The sequence below is a fragment of the Onychostruthus taczanowskii genome, unplaced genomic scaffold, assembly GCF_017590055.1.
Source record: "Onychostruthus taczanowskii isolate IOZ18803 unplaced genomic scaffold, ASM1759005v1 scaffold23, whole genome shotgun sequence".
Lineage (NCBI taxonomy): Eukaryota > Metazoa > Chordata > Aves > Passeriformes > Passeridae > Onychostruthus > Onychostruthus taczanowskii.
Genome location: NW_024499573.1, coordinates 3,805,986 through 3,825,122, shown reverse-complemented (window position 1 = coordinate 3,825,122; position 19,137 = coordinate 3,805,986). Strand labels below are relative to the sequence as shown.

The 19,137-nt window shown below is 38.5% G+C and overlaps 1 protein-coding gene across 12 annotated transcripts in view; it reads left to right on the top strand.

Moving 5' to 3' along the window:
* The window catches only part of ATXN7L1 (ataxin 7 like 1), a 110,277-nt gene extending 91,869 nt beyond the window's left edge, over window positions 1-18,408 (top strand). For 11 of the 12 annotated variants that reach the window (XM_041405358.1, XM_041405356.1, XM_041405364.1 and 8 more), the window contains 6 exons: window positions 426-682; window positions 2,752-2,944; window positions 5,023-5,144; window positions 7,708-8,656; window positions 12,533-12,607; window positions 15,762-18,408. In XM_041405358.1, coding sequence (XP_041261292.1) covers window positions 426-682; window positions 2,752-2,944; window positions 5,023-5,144; window positions 7,708-8,656; window positions 12,533-12,607; window positions 15,762-15,803 — 1,638 coding nt within the window. In that variant the 3' untranslated portion in view covers window positions 15,804-18,408. Of the gene's footprint in view, window positions 1-425; window positions 683-2,751; window positions 2,945-5,022; window positions 5,145-7,707; window positions 8,657-12,532; window positions 12,608-15,309 lie in introns of all 12 variants that reach the window. The other variant, XM_041405357.1, reaches the window with a different exon arrangement.
* The last annotated feature ends 729 nt before the right edge of the window (window positions 18,409-19,137 follow it).

The following is a 19,137-nucleotide window of genomic DNA, read 5'->3' as shown; positions in this document are numbered from 1 at the left end:
ATGAACATTTGTATGTGTATGTGCTGCCTGTCAGTAGAGATCATCAGATAAATTTGCTTTAAAATCTATTCATGTTTTTCAATCCAGCGAAATCAGTTTTTCATTTTAAGTTAAAAGCTACAATGATTTTCTTAATATCTTAAAATTACTGCAATTCTATTTTCCATCTTGAAAAAGGTAAGTCAATAGTCTCTATTTTATAAAAATTGTTGCAAAAAGTAATTTTAGCCTTGATGTTGGCATTTCTTAAGAATGACTTTGTAAGTTATCAAAGATAATGTGGAATAGCAGCTTTATTTCCATAACTGTGGCTAAAGTTGTTTGAAGTAGATTTTATCTTTTAGAGTAGTGGTGTGTCAGAAGTATAGAGGACTCATAAACAATGTCATGCACACACAAATGCTTTTTAACCACCCTATTTTTAGACTCATTCACTTAATCATCGACGAGCAGTTCCAGGCCGTAAAAAACAGTTTGACATCCTTCTAGCTGAACACAAAGCTCGGTCCAGGGAAAAAGAAGTCGCAAAAGACAAAGAGCATCCACCAGCTGCAAGGGAAAGCTATCAGAGCCAGCCCACACCAGCACAAGACTCTCTGTCAGGATCCTCAGTGAACTCTGGGCAAGAATCTAAAGTAACATCTCCTGCAAAATCTAGACCACCAAATTCTGTACTTCCAAGGTAAGCAGTTCTCCAGTGTGGAATGAAGGTGCTGTAAGAAATTTCTTAGACGTTCATACAGCTCATTTCATAAATATTTAATATTTCTTTAGGCTATTACACAATAAAACATACTAATATAAGAATTTCTGCTAGCTTGTGTTAGCTGAACTCTGTCCATGGTAGCCTGTGATCTAACTGGGAATGAGGAAAGGAATAGTGTCCACCCTTGGCTCAGAATCTCAGACTAACTGCATTTTTTTTGCTAAAATGGTAGTTAAAATTAGGAAAGATTCTATTCAAGTCATTTGATCACAATTGAGAAGAAAAGTCTGTTTACATGACTCAGTGTAGGTATTAGTGGTAAAAATCTATGCATTTGTATAGAATTTTTCTCCAGAAGTACTTTTCCAGTTACAGTGTAATTCAGTGTAGATTTAAAACTATTGATATGAAACTGTCCATAGCATTTCTTCCCTTGCTTTGAAGATTTTTTCTTAGAAAGGACAAAAACATTCTTTAGAAGGACAATGAAAGCTTCCGAAGGCATCCTTTTGCAAAAAACAGTGTGAGGTATTTGATCTACTGAATTCTAATTATCCTCTGGAAAACTTCCCATATGTTTTGTTTATTTGTGGGTTTTTTTGCTACTGATTTTGGCTGGAGTACATAGACCTAAATTAGTTGGCTTTTTTAATCTTTATGTTTTTTCATCATTCATTCCTTTTCAGAAACCTTGGTCAGGACTGGGTGCTCATTTTGGGACTTTCTTATTACGATAGTCCTTATGAAGTATCAAAGAGATACTTCTTGTATTTGCTATCTCAGACAGCTGTTTCCAATGTTTTCTGTGTGGTCTGAATGAAGTTTCATTCCTGCGGTGGCAGGAGGTGGGCCTTGCAGGATATGAGTGAAAAGACAATGAAAGAATTCCCACAGATGAATTGGTGCTTCTCTGCCTGATTATTGTAAAAGCAGTGACCTTACACACAGAGGAGCACAGGCAGAAAGATAGAAATGGGGTTTAGTAGGTGTTACAGTCAAAGTAGCAAAACCGGAGTGCAATTCCATGAGAGTCAGCTGCAGAAATTGCAGAGATAGTAGTAGTACTCGAGGAGGAGGATTTTAGCAGTCAGACATTGCGTTGGTACAGTCTGTATTTCTGTTTCTGCTGCAGTGCCTCTCTTGGGTTGTCCTGCCTGTTTCAGAGCAGCCGTGGAGGCCTTGTGGCCTCCGTGGCTGCTGCTGCCGCCGGTGGCACAGCCTGCCGGGGCCATTGCGGGGGCTCAGCCGGTGGCAGCGGCTGCAGCGCCTGTCCTGGGCTGCTGCCGTGGCTGAGCACCCCCGCGCAGGTCAGGAGAGGGCTCCTCTCCGCAGGCTCGGGGACTGCTCTGCGCTGACAGCATCAGCTCACGAGGCTGAAGGAGATCATCTAGAGATTTTGCCCAGTGTGGGCATCTCCTGCAGCCTCAGAGCTCTCAATACATACTTCGTTGTACAGACTCTAACTGAGAACCTTTTCAAGCCTCACTTCTAATCTAATCTGTTTTCAAACTATTTTTGAAAGGCAAGACACCATCATACCCTGTGGTGCAAAGACATTCCTGCTTTGTTTTATTGCATTTTAGACAAAGGTAAAGAAAACCTACATGCTGTGAGGAGCTCTCCCAGTTACTGCACTCACTAATCTACCTATAGAGGGGGTCAGCTAAACACTCTTATATTTAGTACAGTAATTTTAGTAGGATTTTTGTAACTGGACCCTTGGAATTAATCAAGTAGCAGGGTAATGGTTCAGTGTAAGAAGATTTTTTATACCTGATTTTTATTTGTGTTTTAAAATATACTTTGTTGCTCTCAAGATCTGAAATCCAACTTCACGACAAATGTAAAATCTCAGGCAATAGAAGGATGCTTCTGTTAACATTAACTTGATGACAGCCCCACAGTATATTTCTGTGTCAGCCATTCAGTGTCTTTTACTGTCCTTGTTTACATTTCTGGCATCATTTGCTTTGATGCTTGATGCCAGCAGGTAGGTTTATAGAGCCTTTGAATGCTGATGATTTAAATGTGTATTCTTCTTCTAGACCTTCATCTGCAAATAGCATAAACAGCACCAGTTCTTCAAACCACAGTGGGTACGTACCAGAACTGCCACTGCCTTCCATGGGAGGAGATATCACAAGCAGATTGTCCAGTGATGAAGGAGAAGCGGATGGAGCTGAAGAATCTGAGAAATTAGACTGTCACTTTTCTGGACACCATCCCAGACCTCTTGGGGTATGTGTCAGTCTCTGGTGTGCCTTGCCATTGTTCTTGTATAATTAGGGAGAGGAAAACAAATAAGTAATTTAATAAGAAGGTGAGGAATGAAGACCTTACATTCTGAAAACTGTTTTAAAGAGGAAAAAATACATTTAACAGAAAAGGGTAAGGATGGGATAAGGTAGGAGGAGACCACTGGTCAGTACACATGATACATTGACATAGGACAAGATGGGCAGCAGAAAATCGGAAGTTCTATTTTTAGACTGTCCTCTCAGTTGACCTCAAATTAGGTGTAGTTCTGCTAAACTGAGGAAAGTTGCATTGCTTTAGTGTGACATGAGCAGATATTCTCTTGGTTGTAGCAGTTCCTACAAAACTGTACCTTGCAGGTGGTGGCAGACTGCTAGTACAGTGCTCCATTGATTTCTGTAGTCTGGTTTAAAGCAGTAATTAAATGTCATTTATCTGAGTGTATGTGGACTTAGAAACTATTGCTTCATTCATCTCAAAATGGAAAGGCTCTAGTGGTGGCTCAAGGATATGTTTGAGCAGGTGGTTTTGTCTTTCTCCTGTGTTAGTGAGAAATCTCATTTTAAGTAGTAAAAGCTGCTTTGTGGTATTATCTCTGCAGTGTGCATTTGTTTACACTGTTCAAACCAAGAAGCAGTGAAATTCTTAGGAGTTGTTTCTCATAAAAATTGAGCCAAGAAGTACACTTAAGTGTTTTCCATATGATATGCAGAATAAAACAAACATTGTGATAACTGGTACAAATACATTGTTTGTATTCCCTAGAGCAAAGGAGAACTTGTTACTGTCACACCAGAAAAAGCATGACCCAAACATTAAATGACTGTCACGCGAAATCCTGTATTTGGTTCTTACAGAAAGAATGTGAATTACTGTAGTCCACATAATACTATGATATGCAGAAACCTCCTGTTTCCTTGGTACTATTGTATGCTACTTTGGTATTGCTGACTGATTCCCTATGAATTAAAAACTAAAGGTTCACTGCACGGGTGCCCACACAAATCAAAAAATAATCTAAGTGCAGCCAGTTCTTGTACATGCCTCAGCAGTGAGGCGTGGCTGTCAATAGCCATTTTGGTTTAGGATCCTAGTTCTGTTTCAAGGCAAACCCACTGACTCATCTGTTCTCTGAAATCTTAGCATCTCTCAGCTGAAGCAGTTACTGGTAGTGAAACCAGTTCTTAGCCAGTATCAGTGTGAAGTCAGAAAAGAGAGTGTAAATCACCTCCAGATCTTGCTAAATTGCTGAATTTCATATTCAATTAGACTGTTTTCCTTACTAAGTCCCTCTCCTGGCCAGGTGGTAATAATTGATCAGGTGGAAAGTCAGTAGCTACTTAAATTGCCTTTTGGTGGTATTGATGTTAGTGGTAGCTCACTGGGAGCTGAGGCTAGTTTGTGAACTTAGGTGGTTGTTTTAATGAACCTGTTTAACCTTGTCATGAAACAGACTTAAAATGAACAGTTGCAGTCTCCACTTGCTGTCCGTTAAGCTGAAAAGTACTTTGAAAGGATGCTCTTCTACCACATAAGTGCTTCTGCTGCCAGCCAGAATTGCTGTGACTGGGTGCCTTGTGTGGTGGACTGTTGTCTTGTTTTTTGAGGATGATTTGTAACAGGTTTCTCTCCTACAAACAGGCATTGCAGCAGTTCTCTGTGTCATTTAGATCAGTAAGGCTGAGCTGAAACAAGAAGAGTTTCCTCATTGTAACATTTGAGTGTAGTAGGACTTTCAGGAAGTTCTCCAGAGGAAGGGGTGCAAGTACTCCTGAGCTCTGCAGAATTCTCAAAATACTACTCCAGTTGATTTCCATGCACTGTGAAGAGTGTATCCCATGTTCTATTGTAGCACAGATGCCATGGATGATAATTTACTTTTTTACTGAAATGTCTGGGGTCTGTTTATTATCTACTACGCTGTAGATAATGAAAAATGTTTTAAAAGAAGCTTTACCTGCATGATACAAATTAAAATGGTGTTCCTTGATCTATCAATAAATATTTCATCATGTAGAAATACATTTTTGTAAGCAACACTGAAATACCTTTTCTTTCAGTTCTGTTCATATGGCAGTCGCTTGATGGGAAGAGGGTACTATGTCTTTGACAGAAGATGGGACCATTTTCGATTCGCACTGAACTCCATGGTAGAAAAACACTTGAACTCACAGATGTGGAAGTAAGTGGGATTTTTATGCTTTGTGGGTGATTTACATTTTTCATTCTGTAAAACTTCTAAATTAAGTACTCCATGGCCAGCCTTTGTAAAATGACCTCTCTTTTGAGATAGAGCAGTAACATGTGTACAAATCTTCTCTTCTCTGTTAAGGAATATACAGCCCAACAGAACAGTCTCCTAGTCCAATGTAAGTTTCTGCTAGATTTAGAACTCTTTCTAGTCCCTAAGAATCCAGATTTTTGCTTAGATTTTTATGCTTTTATCATGCCCCTGTATCACCCGTTCAGGCTTTGCTGTGCAAGACTCATGAGTTGTGAGATAAGGAACTTGGTGCACATCTGCCTGTGTGTAAGATGGAATATAATAGGTTTTTAATCCATAGTGCCCTTAGTGCCTTTGGGATCTTAAAATTCTGATTATTACTCACTGTTGAAGCACCTCTCTATCACATATGCAGGTTCCAAGTACTGTAGGCTTTGACTACACAGATAGACTGCACTTCTAAAATGAATGTTAGTTCTTTAAAAAAACTAATTAAAAGTTCATGGAATCTACAGGTAGGATTGATTTTTGGGGGTGTTCTGCTACAGAATATGCATTCTTCTTCCAATGTAATGATGCTAAAGTGCAGTGTTTCATGTCACTGTTTATTATCAGGACTGTGTTATATTCATTGGATGCTAGCCATTAGATAAACAAGGTTTGATTTTTATTTAAATATATATTTTTAAGCACTAATGGTTGGCTTGTCTGACTAACCTGGTAACTTAATGATAATGGTGCCATTGTGCTAGGAGTTTGGAAATGGTTGGTTCTGCCATAAAAGGGCCAGTTTCATGTCTGTTCAGAGACTGATCATGCTCAATCTGCTTTGTAAATTCATAAACTAGTGCCTGTCACCTTCCACATATAAAAATATTTTTGTTTCCTTATATAGGAAGACTAAAATTTGTGGCTTATTGGCTTTGTTTGTCAGGAGAAAAGATGCTTGGGCATCTGAAAAAACATATACCACCACTAGCACAAACTAGTACAGAAAACAAAACCTCTATAGTAGTTATTTGAAACCAGAAGTAAACAGGCCTTATCCTGCTCCCACTAAATCTGATTTTAAGTTTTCCCAAATTTTAGCTATTTATGTAATCTCTAATACTTTAGTGAGCTCCAGCCGTACTCACTTGTCTGTGTAACACAGGAATCTGACAGTGCCTATCCCTGTTTTATTCCTCTGCTGTCCTCAAGCCTCCTCTGGGCTGACCTTTCCCTGTGCTCCCCAGGCAGAGCTGGGTGTGAGGCTGCTGTTGTATAGCTCTGCAGCTGTGGCCAGAGGTGCAGGGATGCAGGGCCATGTTCTCAGAACTGTCACATGAACAAAGTACTTTTATCCCTAGTTCTCAAAAGGTAGGTAGGAATTGTTGGCCCTTCTTTAAAAGGAACCTGAAGGACAGCTCTGATAAGCAGCTTTGTTTGCATTGCAAGTGGCAGGCAGTAGGACTTCCTCATTTCTGACAGCATGGACTGGATGTAATCCCTTATGTAACTGTGCCATAAACAGGTTTCTGTCCAACAGTCTCCATAGGAGGAATACCTGGAGAGAACACTTGTAATTAGGATTTGATTTGTGATAAAACAGCACACCAGGGGCTGCTCTTTTATCGTACTTCTGTGAGGGCAAGAGTAAGCCTTTAAAAATGGGAAAGGTGTCAGTAGAGAGGATAACAAGGGCAGAGTTATGGGGCTGTACAGCTTCTTAGAAAAGAGAAATAGGATTAAACTGTCAATTAAATATAAGTCTAAATAATGGGAAAAGATCACATAATAGTTTTCCAAGAGACATTACGAAGGTCTGGTTCTTTGATAGCACCACATTAGATAAAATAATAGGTGATGGCTAATGGAAAGGAATTTGGATACATCCTACTAATTTCACAGGTAATAGTATTATATTTACTTCTCAAATGAGTATTCAGCTGTTTATAAAGCTTATCAAGCTCTGTTTAATATTTTGTCAATTTTTCAATTTTAGTGAAAATTAATCAATAATTTGCCTGTTTAATCTCACCTAACCAGCTCTCAAATGAGCTGTTGGGAATAGCACTGCATTTGGAAAGGGGTGATCTTTCCTCTTTGTGCTCAATGATTAAGTGTTTCACAATCCCCCAGACTGGCTCATTTACTATCTTAATGAAATCTAACCTATGAGTTTAGGTTGATATTGAAACTGTTCTACAACTCAAACTTTCAAGCAAAACATATGCAATTAATGAAACATAGTGACTAGGATATGTATAGGTGCCACTGTCGGGCATTTTATTTGCATTTTTTAACTCTTTGGTAAAATAAGAGAAGGGAAAAGGAAATTAAATTTGTAATAATGTGTTTAAATTGTAATGCTGTGCACTTAATTGCTGTATGTGATTAATAGACTAGAACAGGAATCAAAAATGTATTGATCTAGGTTTGCCTTTTTGAATAAGTTCATGGAAATTATTTCCTATCGGCGTGGTTTGGATGGAATTTTTTATGTATCTTCTTTTTTTTTTTCCTTTCCTTTTCTGTTTAGGAAAATCCCTCCTGCGGCAGACAGTCCCATGCCTTCTCCAGCAGCACATGTCTCCACTCCTTTTCCAGCATCAGTCTTACAGCCCTTCAGCAACCCCAGCGCAGTGTATATTCCTTCAACACCTATCAGTTCAAGAATCACTTCTTCTTACATAATGACATCAGCCATGTTATCAAATGCAGCCTTTGTGACAACGGCAGAGACGAATTCCATTGTGTCACACACCACAGCTTTTCCTGTGGCTGCAAGCCTAAGTATCATGGACTCAACTTTTAAGGCGCCATCAGCTGTGTCACCAGTGCCAGCAGTCATCCCTTCCCCATCCCACAAGCCATCCAAAACAAAAACCAGCAAATCCTCAAAAGTGAAAGACCTGTCATCTCGGAGTGATGAGTCTTCAAGTAACAAAAAGAAAAAGCCGCAGTCGTCGTCTTCATCGTCGTCGTCATCCTCATTATCTTTGCAGACATCTTCCTCATCTTCATTTTCAGGGTCCCACAAAAAGAACTGTGTCCTGAATGCCAGTTCAACGTTGAACTCCTATCAGGCGACATCCTCCTATAACAGTGTGTCTGTGCACAACACCAATAATGGAACAAGCCCACTCAGTGCCAAATCGGAGCCCTCAGGACGGACTTCATTGTCAAGTAGTTCAACAGACTCAGTGAAACACATGAGCATGGTAGTGAGCAGTATTGACACTTCTAATCTGTCTGTATCTTCTCTCGTGCACCACTCAGGGGACCACTCCCTGGGAGCACATAATGCAGTGTCTTCTCTACCCCTTTCTTTTGACAAATCAGAAGGAAAAAAACGTAAAAACTCTAGTTCTAGTAGCAAAGCCTGTAAAATCACTAAAATGCCTGGTATGAATAGTGTTCATAGAAAGAGCACTGCCAACCTTATTTCTGCGGTGCCAGATCCTACAAGCAGCTCCATCTCTCGGCAGGTAAGGGACTCTTCCAGTTATTTTTTTGCAGATCATGTCTGACTTCCTTGAAATATTTCATGCATTCTGAAAAGAAAATACCACATTTGCTTCAGATGGGTTTTCATCACACAACTTACTTTCTAGGTTAATACAGAAATGTATTTGTATTTGTTTTGTACCAGTCATAGAAAGATGTTTTGAGAGTTAAAAAAATTTTACATATATATACATATATATGTGTGTGTGTATATATATATATATATATATATATACTTTCTCAAAATATTTTTATTATATTTTTTATTCAATTATTAAAGTAGCTATTTGTATCTCTGAAAGTAAAATTGAATGTCCAGAATGGATAAATAATTTTTAGGGAAAAAAATTTCTTAATTCTCATCTCTCTGAAATAAATTGTGTTATTGAAACAGGAAGATGACAGTCAGAATTTCTGGTTATTTCTTTTCCCAAACTTGTTGCTGGTTCATTTCCTAATGCTATGCTAGTTTCTTCATATCTCTCCTATAAAACACATCTACCTTTCTCCTGGAGAGAGTCTGAGGTGCCTGACCACAGATGTTGTTCCCGGCTTGAAACTGGAAAAGTTAAGAAATTAAGTTCTTAAGCGGAGGGATGACCTTTAGGGGATATTTGGTTACCTTTTTCAGTGTACATGTGTTCACAGAATATTGAAGTCAGTGCAGCAGATAAGCTTACACATGCTTCCTTCATTGGTAGCAGCAGAGCTTTGGCTCCTCTTTCAGGGTGCTATACAAGAACAAAAGTAAATGTGAAGTAAGATCTGGTGGAAAACAGCCAGCATGATCTTTATAATGTCTACTGTATCATTCTGCTACTGTGTCCAGGGCTGTGCAGTGCACACAAAACAAGGCTTGGCCCTGGCATCTGGAAGACAAAGCCATAGAAAATAGGATACCTCAGAGAATCCACAGAAGGTAGCTTAGGAAATTTTGTTTTGGTTTGTTTTTTTTGTTTGTGGAACTCTCATTTCCTAAGGATATTGCACATAAAAACAAGTGGAATTTTGAAAAGAAGATGGTAAGGGCAAAGCAGTCCATAAGTAATATGGCAGAAATGGGAGAGGAAAGAGGGAGTAAATGAATCCTAAAGCTGCTGTAGGAGACAGAATGAATGTCTCAAAGAATGGCCTAGCAGGTATATTTTCTCTTTCCTACTTCCAGCAGAGGTGCAACAGAGATGACTTGTTTGGCTTTTTAAAATGGGGAGTGGCATTGTCTTTCTACTGTAAGCCTCTTGAATGTGTCCTGCAATCAGAACTGATCTTCAAGTAACTGAATTCAGCAGAGGTTGCTGTAAATTCTTCCTTCTGTCACACAATCTGAATTTTGAAACGTGTGCCCAAAAAGATTAAATTGCCCTGAGGTTTAAGGTGTCAAATAGAAAGAAAAAGTAAGTACAAATTGGTACTTTGTTACAGACATGGGTAATAGGAAGTGGATTGTATCATCTTTTCCCAGGACGTAGACTGTGTCTGTAGCTAGTGTAGTGTGAGGAAATCTTACAGAGGAGGTTCTGAGTTCAAATCCTGAGCTCCCTCAGGATCAAATCTGTTCCTGTGTGTCATTCCTGTTTCAATTTGTGATGTATTTCATCGTGTTGCACAGCAATAGAAGTAAATAAACCACAAGAAATCAATCAGAGATCTTTGCTGAATATTTGTAAAAATGTAATTCTGATTTTTTTCTTAAGTGAGAGGTTAAATATTTGTAATGAGTGTTACAATATACAGATATTTAAACATGTTAAAACATTATATTAAATACGATACAGATATTAAAACATATTACCACCTCAAAAATAGGAGGTGAAATGGAGTTAATTGTATTTCAGAAGCCTGGCTGGCAGCTAATTGTCTTTGTGACAAGGATGCTCTATGCAATACAAAATAAACTGAATTTGTACCCATTTAAGCGTATGGGTCAAATAATATTACATACTCTACATGTGTATATTGAAGCTCTGGAGAATACAATACTTAAATTCCTTTTTAAGCTGTGCTGTTTGACTTGATGTGTTCTAAAAATACCATTACATTAAAAATCCCACCCAAAAAAATGGTGTGGCTTAAAATCTTTCTTCTGTTCCTTCATGTAATAGGGGAAATTGAAGAGACTAAGAACACAGCAACAGGTGATAGGCTCAGGTATAGTTTTCTTATTTAATTCAACTCTAGACTGGATAGATAGTAACTGGAAGTGTTAATCACTGGGTTTTGAAGTACGCTTTATTTTTAAAGGACACTGGGGGGAAAAAAAGGACTTGAGTTTTGGCCTCCCACTTACACTTTTGAAATGGTGTTTCCCATCATTAAAAACCCAAGACATCTGGGAAACTTTTTTTCCTTTCAGAGTGCCGTACCTGTTCAGCCTGTGTGGCTATTTCTCTGTTTAAAAGGAGGACATGTATTTATTATTGAGGGGTTTATGAATGCTGTAATGCTGTATGTAGAGAAGAAGGATTTGCAGATGTGTCCCAGTGTTCTGAATGACCAGGAAAGATAAAAGGTTGTGCATCTTTAGTCAAGATTTGTAGTTGAAGAATGTTGTCTTCTAGAGAGCAGCTGAGACAGTCAAAACAAGCTGAAGGGAGCAGGACAGGCAAAGACCCATCCTCTTTATCTTCTTGCACCATGGGAGCACCTTCAAAACTATCTGTAAATAAAAACTTTAAACGTTTCTTCTGGACAGAATCTGGACAGAGAACACTGTTTGAAACAATCTCTGTGTGAGAAAGGGCAGGTCTGGAGAGGAAGAGAGAGGCTACCTTTCACTCTGTCCCTGAAATGCAGAATAACAAACAATGCTGTGGAAGGGAAGGAGAAAGCTGCTCCTGTGCAGGCCCTGCCAGCCCATGCCACAGCCCCAGCAAGTCAGTAAGAAACTGGTTACTGCATTTCTCACTGTTTAGGAGACAGGTCCTTGCTACCTCTCCATCAGAGGATTAAAATGATGTTACTTGAAGTCAGTGACTTTGTAAACTATTGTTGTTTAACAATAAAAACACTGTTGAAAACACTGCAGTCATCTGCCATTTACAGACAGGTGTCCATGGTTAAGTTTTATCAGTCTTTTAACCCCTGAGGAACTACTCCTCTGACTCAACAGCTGTGCCCCTTCTTGTATCACAACAGAAATATCTACACCATGTTTACAGGTCATTGTAGAAAAACTTATGACAGGCTGCTCTTGCAGAGTGCTGTAAACTCACAAACATTGAAACAAGCAGGTGGAATATTTGCAGTATTATAACTGAGTACTTTTAAAATGGATGTATGTTTACTACAATTTGCACTCATTCCCAAAGAAATACTCTGATGCAGTAAATGGATACAAATGCAAATTTGAACCTCTGAAGTTTCATTCTTATGACTAATATTTGATTTATTGACTAATGATATATGATAAAATGAATAATTTAGGGCATGCTCTGGTGCTTGGATGCTTGGTTTAAGCTCCCCAGGAGTGGGGAAGGTCTCCTGGGGAGGATTCCATGACTTGGAGCACTCTGTGCTCTCTGAATATCTGCCCTAAGTGACTCCAGTAACTAGAGAAACCGGCATTTCAGTCTAGAGAGGTGGGGGGGTTACAGTTTATATTCCTTCAGCTACTGTATTGTATGTTATTTTCTGACCTGTCACAGTATTTATGTGCCTTTTAAGACTATTGAAATTACACAGGCTCTGAGAGATAATGATGATTCTATCTGAAGGGTATCTTTTGCAATAGCTAAATACCTGTGTTCCAAATGCAACATGATTAGTACCGTGTTACACAGGGAAGGGAAGTCCATCACCAGCATCTGAATTCAACTGACAAATATGCCTCTCAATACTGCTCAATTAATGTCTTTCAGATTGGAAAAAATAGCAGTGTAGCTTTGTCACAATCCAGTCCTTCGAGTACATCAAACCCAGTACACAACAGACAAGTAAGTTGCTTTTAAAAAAGTGTACTTAAGTAGTATGTAAGCAGTTTTGAAACATTTTGTGCTATAAAACCTTCAAATACAATTTCTTTATGAATCCAGTTCTTTATAGAAGCTGCCTTTTGGTAAGCTAATACTAGATTTCTCCTCTCGTGTAATTTTTTCCCCCACTATCTTCCCTTTCAAGAATTATGAATTACACAGTTTTTGGTTGTTTTTCACCACCTGTATTACAGCTCAGGTTGGCTCATGTGCTGCTCACTGGCAGTTGCTTTGGTGATAGAGGCTCAGCAGCAGCAGCAGATCTCTGTTGTTTTTTTTATCCCACTTCTCCTGCTGAGCAAGATGGCACAGCAGAGTCCCCAGACTGGCACAGGAGGGACAGCATTTAAAAATAGGCCAGAAGGGAAGCAGCAAAGGGAGAGCAGAAACAGGACAGAGCAGATGAGGCACTTGACTATTGAGAGAAACTAATCTGAAAGCATAACTACCCCGTGTGTAATGTGAGTTCTTCTTAAACAGGCTCTGAGTTGGATAATGATAATAAATGCTGTAACTCAGCTTTTTTGATCCAGCCCTGATCTGTCTGGAGGACTGCTACTCTGGTTTATTTTAATATGGCCCCTACTATTTGACTCTCCAAGCTGAGTATTTATCAAGAATATAATATCAAGTTCTTTAGTGTGAAGAGGTTTCCCACCTCAGCAAGGGATAGTCACAAGTAATCCAGAGGGGGTTTCTGTACAGCCAGTGTCTTAGAATTCTGTTATGTATTCTGGCTAAATTATGCATGAATAGTTATTCCAAATGGTTGTGCTGCTTAGTTTCTGCTGTGTAGACACAGGAAAAGAATAGTAATGATAACCCACACCCACTTTGTGCCCATTCAAAATACTCTGAATCACTCATGTCTTGAGTGATTGAACTGCCAAACAGTAAATTTTATTTTTTTCTCTCACTGCTGAATGCAAGGCAATATATGTATGGAAGAACTACTCTGAAGGGAAAAAAGTGGAAAGTTTCTTCATACCTCTAAGGAGTGGCATTTTCCTGTGTGACACTGTCATCCAACTGCCAGTGACAAACTGTTCTGAAGCGCAAAACTGTTTTTGTTTTAACATCTCGCTCCTGTGTCAGTATAACATACACACTACCCGAGGAGCAGAGCTTGTTGGGATCTGTTGCCTAGATCCCATGGGGAAAACCTCAGAGTACAAAACATTAATTTTGTGTCAGCTCTATGTAAACTGAGATTATTGCAGAGCTTTTCAGCTGCCTGCTTTCATAACTTTATCAAAAATAGAAGTGTTTACTTGTTTTAAGCCCCACAAACTCTTTATTTTTAAAAATATGTTTCTGTCAGTTTGGTAGTTGAACATGGAGCTCAAAGTATAAATACAAAAAAAAAATCAAATTGATACCAAGTTTTATTAATTTTTTTTTTAAACTTACACAGGATTTTAGTATTTGGAACCATCAATAATGATTCCCCATTTAATAAATGCTTGTCACTGTCAAATCTGAGATGCTTTGTTGGCAGCTTTGATCTTCAATCTAGCAATTAAATAGTCCCTAAATAAAATTTCTGCCTTAAACGATGCTGTAATATTTCATTGTGAAGGTGTTAATAATTAGGTAACAATAAGTGGATCTACAAGTATATGCTGTGTCAGTAAAGGTGTTACTGTGGAAGCTGAGCTCTCTTGTTTTGAATGTTAGTGTGACTATAACCATGATAATCAGGGAGTCCAAGTGAAGCAAGGTCTGTAGGCAGAGACAATCTCTGCAATACACCAGGATTTATAGTTGGAAAAATCCGGCAAGTTTTCATGAATACATCACAAGAACAGACTCGTAACAATGCGCTTGGAAGCAGAGCTGCAGCTGCCGCGCTACGTGTGCATATGGAGCAGTTCCTCAGGACTGCCTCCGCTGGGTTCCCTGGCCAGGCAACCTGGCGGAGCTGTCTGCTGGTGCAGAAGGAGCCAAACGGAGAAGAGAAGGGAGAGGGGTCCATAACTCATCACAGGCTTGAGTGGCTGGGTGAGAATGTGGCATTTGGAAAATTGTGTTGGGCTGTAAACCCAACCCACGCCCCAGTCTTGTTTGCCCCTGTGACTGCCGGGTGCAGTCCGGCTGGGAGAGCTTCCCGCCGGCCTTCCCAAAGCAGCTGGTCGGAGCGAGAGACGCACGGCAGTGCTGTGAAAGTCACCTGCCACCCGGAACTGAGTGTTTCTCATTACTGAGTTGGGAGCTGAAGGTGGCCTGTCGTTGTTTTGATGTCACAGGAGTAGCTGCTTTTCATCATCTGCTCCATGCGTTGAAGTCCAGTCGGGTACTCCCGTGGGACTGGTGGATCATGAGAATTGTTGTGGGCCTGTCAGTTCCATCCCATTGCATTAAACTCCATCAGGCTGAACTCAAACAGATTTTTCTCAGTGTTTGATATGAATTGCTGCCCCTCTTTGAGACCCGAACTGGGGATTGTATACATGAAAGCGTGCCTGTTTTTCCAACTATTATTGTTGCTTTAGTAAAAGAAATGCTACTTTTCCCTACAAAAACTACTTGATCTTTAATAAAAATTAATGGAATAGTAGTTTTACAGTCAAATTATTTGTGCCTGTATGTATTAAAAGTTTGTTTTCTCCAGATTTTATTCTTGTTCTAGGTTTTTAACTAATCAAGTCTTTTTGTCTTCATAGTGCTTTTAGGTGCCTGAAAGTGTTAACACTTCAAGACCTCAGTATGCGGTGGTTTTTAAATACTGAATAACTAGATCATTTTATTAAGGGAAGGTGACAACGTGTGTGCTGTGTGAGGATTCCTTGTGCATGAAAACATGCTGTGTAGAGGAAAAGATTCTTCAGAGTTGTCGTCTAATTGCTGCTCTTTATTTGTAATGATAACCAAGTTAACGAACATGAAATTCACCAAAGCTTACTAAAATCAGACCGTCCCAAAAGGAAATATGCCGTTTATTCAAAGCACTTCCTTTTCTTAAAGGTCTAACGTAGTCAGTAAACAGGGAGGAAGTTTAGTTCAGGGACTTGAAATAAATTCCTGCTTTGAGTACTGTCAGCCACAGACATTATTGAAGTGTTTTATACCAAAAGACATTGTGTGATTTTGAACCTGGCTCTGGTTTCTCTTTTAGAAGACATCAAACCGGACTGGTAGAATAAGGACTCTTCCATAACAAGGAAAAGGAACCAGCCTATAATCTCTAGCTCTCAGCAGCCCTACTCCACAGGGTTTTTCTTTTCTATGTCCTGCAGATGGATTTAATCTTTTATGAATTTGTGGTTTTAATGAGAATTAAATTTACAGAAAACTGTAATAGTGATTTGTTTAGTTTTTCCACTTGTATTTGCCACTGATCTGTGCGTTCTGCTTGGTTATGTTTCATGCCTTTTAAAGCTGTTAGCGTTGCAATGCTCCCTTTGTTTCCTAACCAGAACACAATGGACATTCCAAAAAAAAATCCAGACCATGATTTGAATTTATTTAAAGGATCTCCAAATTTTTTCATTAGATAAAAATTACAGTAATTCTGTATTTAAGCTTGTCCTATGGATAAAAATTGAGTGCATTTCTTAGTAATTTGCAAACAGCTGGGGCACTGCAACTTTAGGGACTAATCCTGATTGGTGCTCTGTACCTACAGCATTTAATAATTTCACTGGGAACTCTGAGTGTTCAGCCTCTTCCAGAATCAGGCTCTTAAGGAATCTATACTTCAATCAATGCATAGCAGAATTTTGCACCAAACTGTAATTACTGTTATCAGGGGCCCAGTGTGAAAAATCCCCTTATCCTGGGGGATTTCCAGACCCTTAAGAACACAGCACTTGATAACTTCAGTGAGCAGTTTGGGTTTGCGAGGACAGGAGTCGAGCAGATTGGCTTGCATTAATAGAATTGCACTGACAGTGTTTCTTATAGGATTACTGAATAATTTTTTAATAAAATATAGATTTTATAATCAGGAAGCCAATACTAGGTACTGGAACAATAGTACAGAGGAGTTAATTTTTATTTCTACAGTGTTAAAAGTGCACTTATATGCTGGTTTATTTACATCTTGGGGAAAGGCGAGAGACTGCAAATAGGGAGATTATTACTACTTTCTTTTTTAAAAAAAGAAGGGTTAAGGCAAATTTTAAGACTAAAAATGTTTAAGCAATTATAAACAAGGCTAGACCCTTTGAAAAAAAGTTTAGAAATATTCTTAAAATAAATTTTTATAGTGTTAATTTTGTAATAATTTATGTTTTGCTATACTTCAGAGCTAACTGACCGGTATAGTTTCAGAAACAGTATGAAACTTAGGAAAGTTTAAGCAATGTTTATATTTTTAAAATGTTCTTTGAATTATGTTTTTATTGTACATTTCTTCAGACTGAAAAATGTGTACATATCTTTGTTATTTTTGCACAATTTTTGTCTTGTTCAGTTTTAGAAGCAGTACTATGTTGATTTTTTTTTTAATTTATTTTGAGTTATAAAACTGCAGGATTTTAAAAATCTCAGTAACAAAGTCATCCTCTGTAATCAATGAACTGCTATTTCTAGTTGTTGAGGGAAAACAGTGGTTGTGAGATTCAGTGGTTGCTTCTGAGAAATAATGCTAATCAGTGACTGAAGGAGCAATTTTGTAGTTTTAGGAAGCTTTAGCTGTTTCCATGCATCTTTTAATTGGAAAGCTGAATTATGGAGCCTGTCCTTTGAATGCTGCTTAAATTTTATTTTCAACTGGCTTACACCTGACAGCATTTCAGGAAAGTTAAGCACGAAGTAAAATCCCGTGGTGTTCTTTCATCATCAAAGAATCATTATTTAATTAAGTGTATTGGAAATTTTAGCCTGCAAAATGAAATGGAAGTAAACTTTTGGAAAAAAGTGGATACAAACTGGACCAGCCTATAATGCATTCTTAGTGTAGCATTCACTGGTAGTTCTTTTTCTTCCCCATTTGCCTGAAAACCTTGTGATTTGTTTCCAGCAATAGAGGCTCAGAAGCTTTGGTTGTTACACATACGCAATGCATAGGCCCGTCAGCCATAAAAAGCGACTTGGATAACTTGTATGCCTTCTTTTGTATCGATGTAACAATTGTAAATAGTGCTGATCGACCTTTGTAGAGAATAGTTTATACAGCATATTCTATTATTGCTGATTCTCAGTGAACTATTGTTTTAAAAAAAAAGAAGAAAAAAAGAAATTTTTCTATTTACACCTTATATTTTGTTATGCTGTTGACCCATGGCACTTTAACAAAACTCTGTGGGTTTTGCATAGCTGGTCAGTCATGGGATATATTAAATAACTGTTGTTGCACAGAAATGAATTTGCACCTGCTATATTGTGCTTTCCTACTACAGATTTTAGAACCTTTTCCAGAAGACTTTTGAAGAAAGCATGTCCAATCATTCTAAGAAAAAAAAATGCCATACTTGTACAGCCAATTTCTTTTCTACAATCCATATTTTGTAACACTAAGTATTTTCATTCTTTGTCCTGCACCTTTATGTATTAGCAGTATCAAATAGAATTCATTCCATGCTTGTGATAATTGTAAGCAGAATAAATGTCTAAAGTAGGTGTAAATAGTAAATTCTATGGCTTACAGTTTAAAAAAGGAAAACCAGAACAAACATGTATCTGATTGATACTGCCATGGTTCAACACCGGGCCTGGAGATATTCTCTAGTGAGCGATTGTATTTTTTGTTTTTTGCTTTATTATTATTTTTTTTTGTAACATGGCTTTGTAAATAAAATAATTTATATGTTTGTAAGAAACAGATGGGGTTTGTCATTATTTCTCTTTGCAAAGCAAAAATGGTGTTTATTGCTTTCTCTTCCCAGAGGCTGAAATACACTTTGCAGATGCCCTGCGCTGAGAATTCCACGGTCCTTCAAAAGATCTGCCCGGCTTTCTGTACAGGGCTGAATTGCCCTGGGATTATTTTTGGCATTCATGTCTAAAATATTTCTGTATTTACATGTCAAGACACGTGCAGCGATCAGCTACTGAGGTTTTTTGCACTGATAAACCATTTTTAAATTCCTTTGCTTAGCTGAATGCATTTTCTCATTCCTTATCAGTGTAAGTATTAACTTTGTCACAGCTGCTAGATTTAGGAATTCTCACTTCAATGGGCAGTACAAATTTATAACCAGTCTTTTTGTCTTCATTAATACTAAACCCGCAGCTCTTATCTAGCGTTAAGAGTCTTGTTCTGTGCAAAGCCTGTTCCAATTACAGATCAAATGAGACTTAAATTGTTCATTGGCTCGACAGCTCTGCAGAGAGGATTGCAGTTTTTTCTCTCGCAGCCAGCCATCCTCTTCTGCAAATCTGGGGAGGATGGACATTTTCATGCTCCTTTTTGAAGTATCTGGAAAATGCCTTGGAGGTACTGTAGGGAAGATGCCCACAATTGCAGTACCTTTTTTAAAAGCAAGCAATTTGGATTGCAAACTGCATTTTGTGTGCACACTTTCAGAACTGGCAGAGGAGACAGGAAG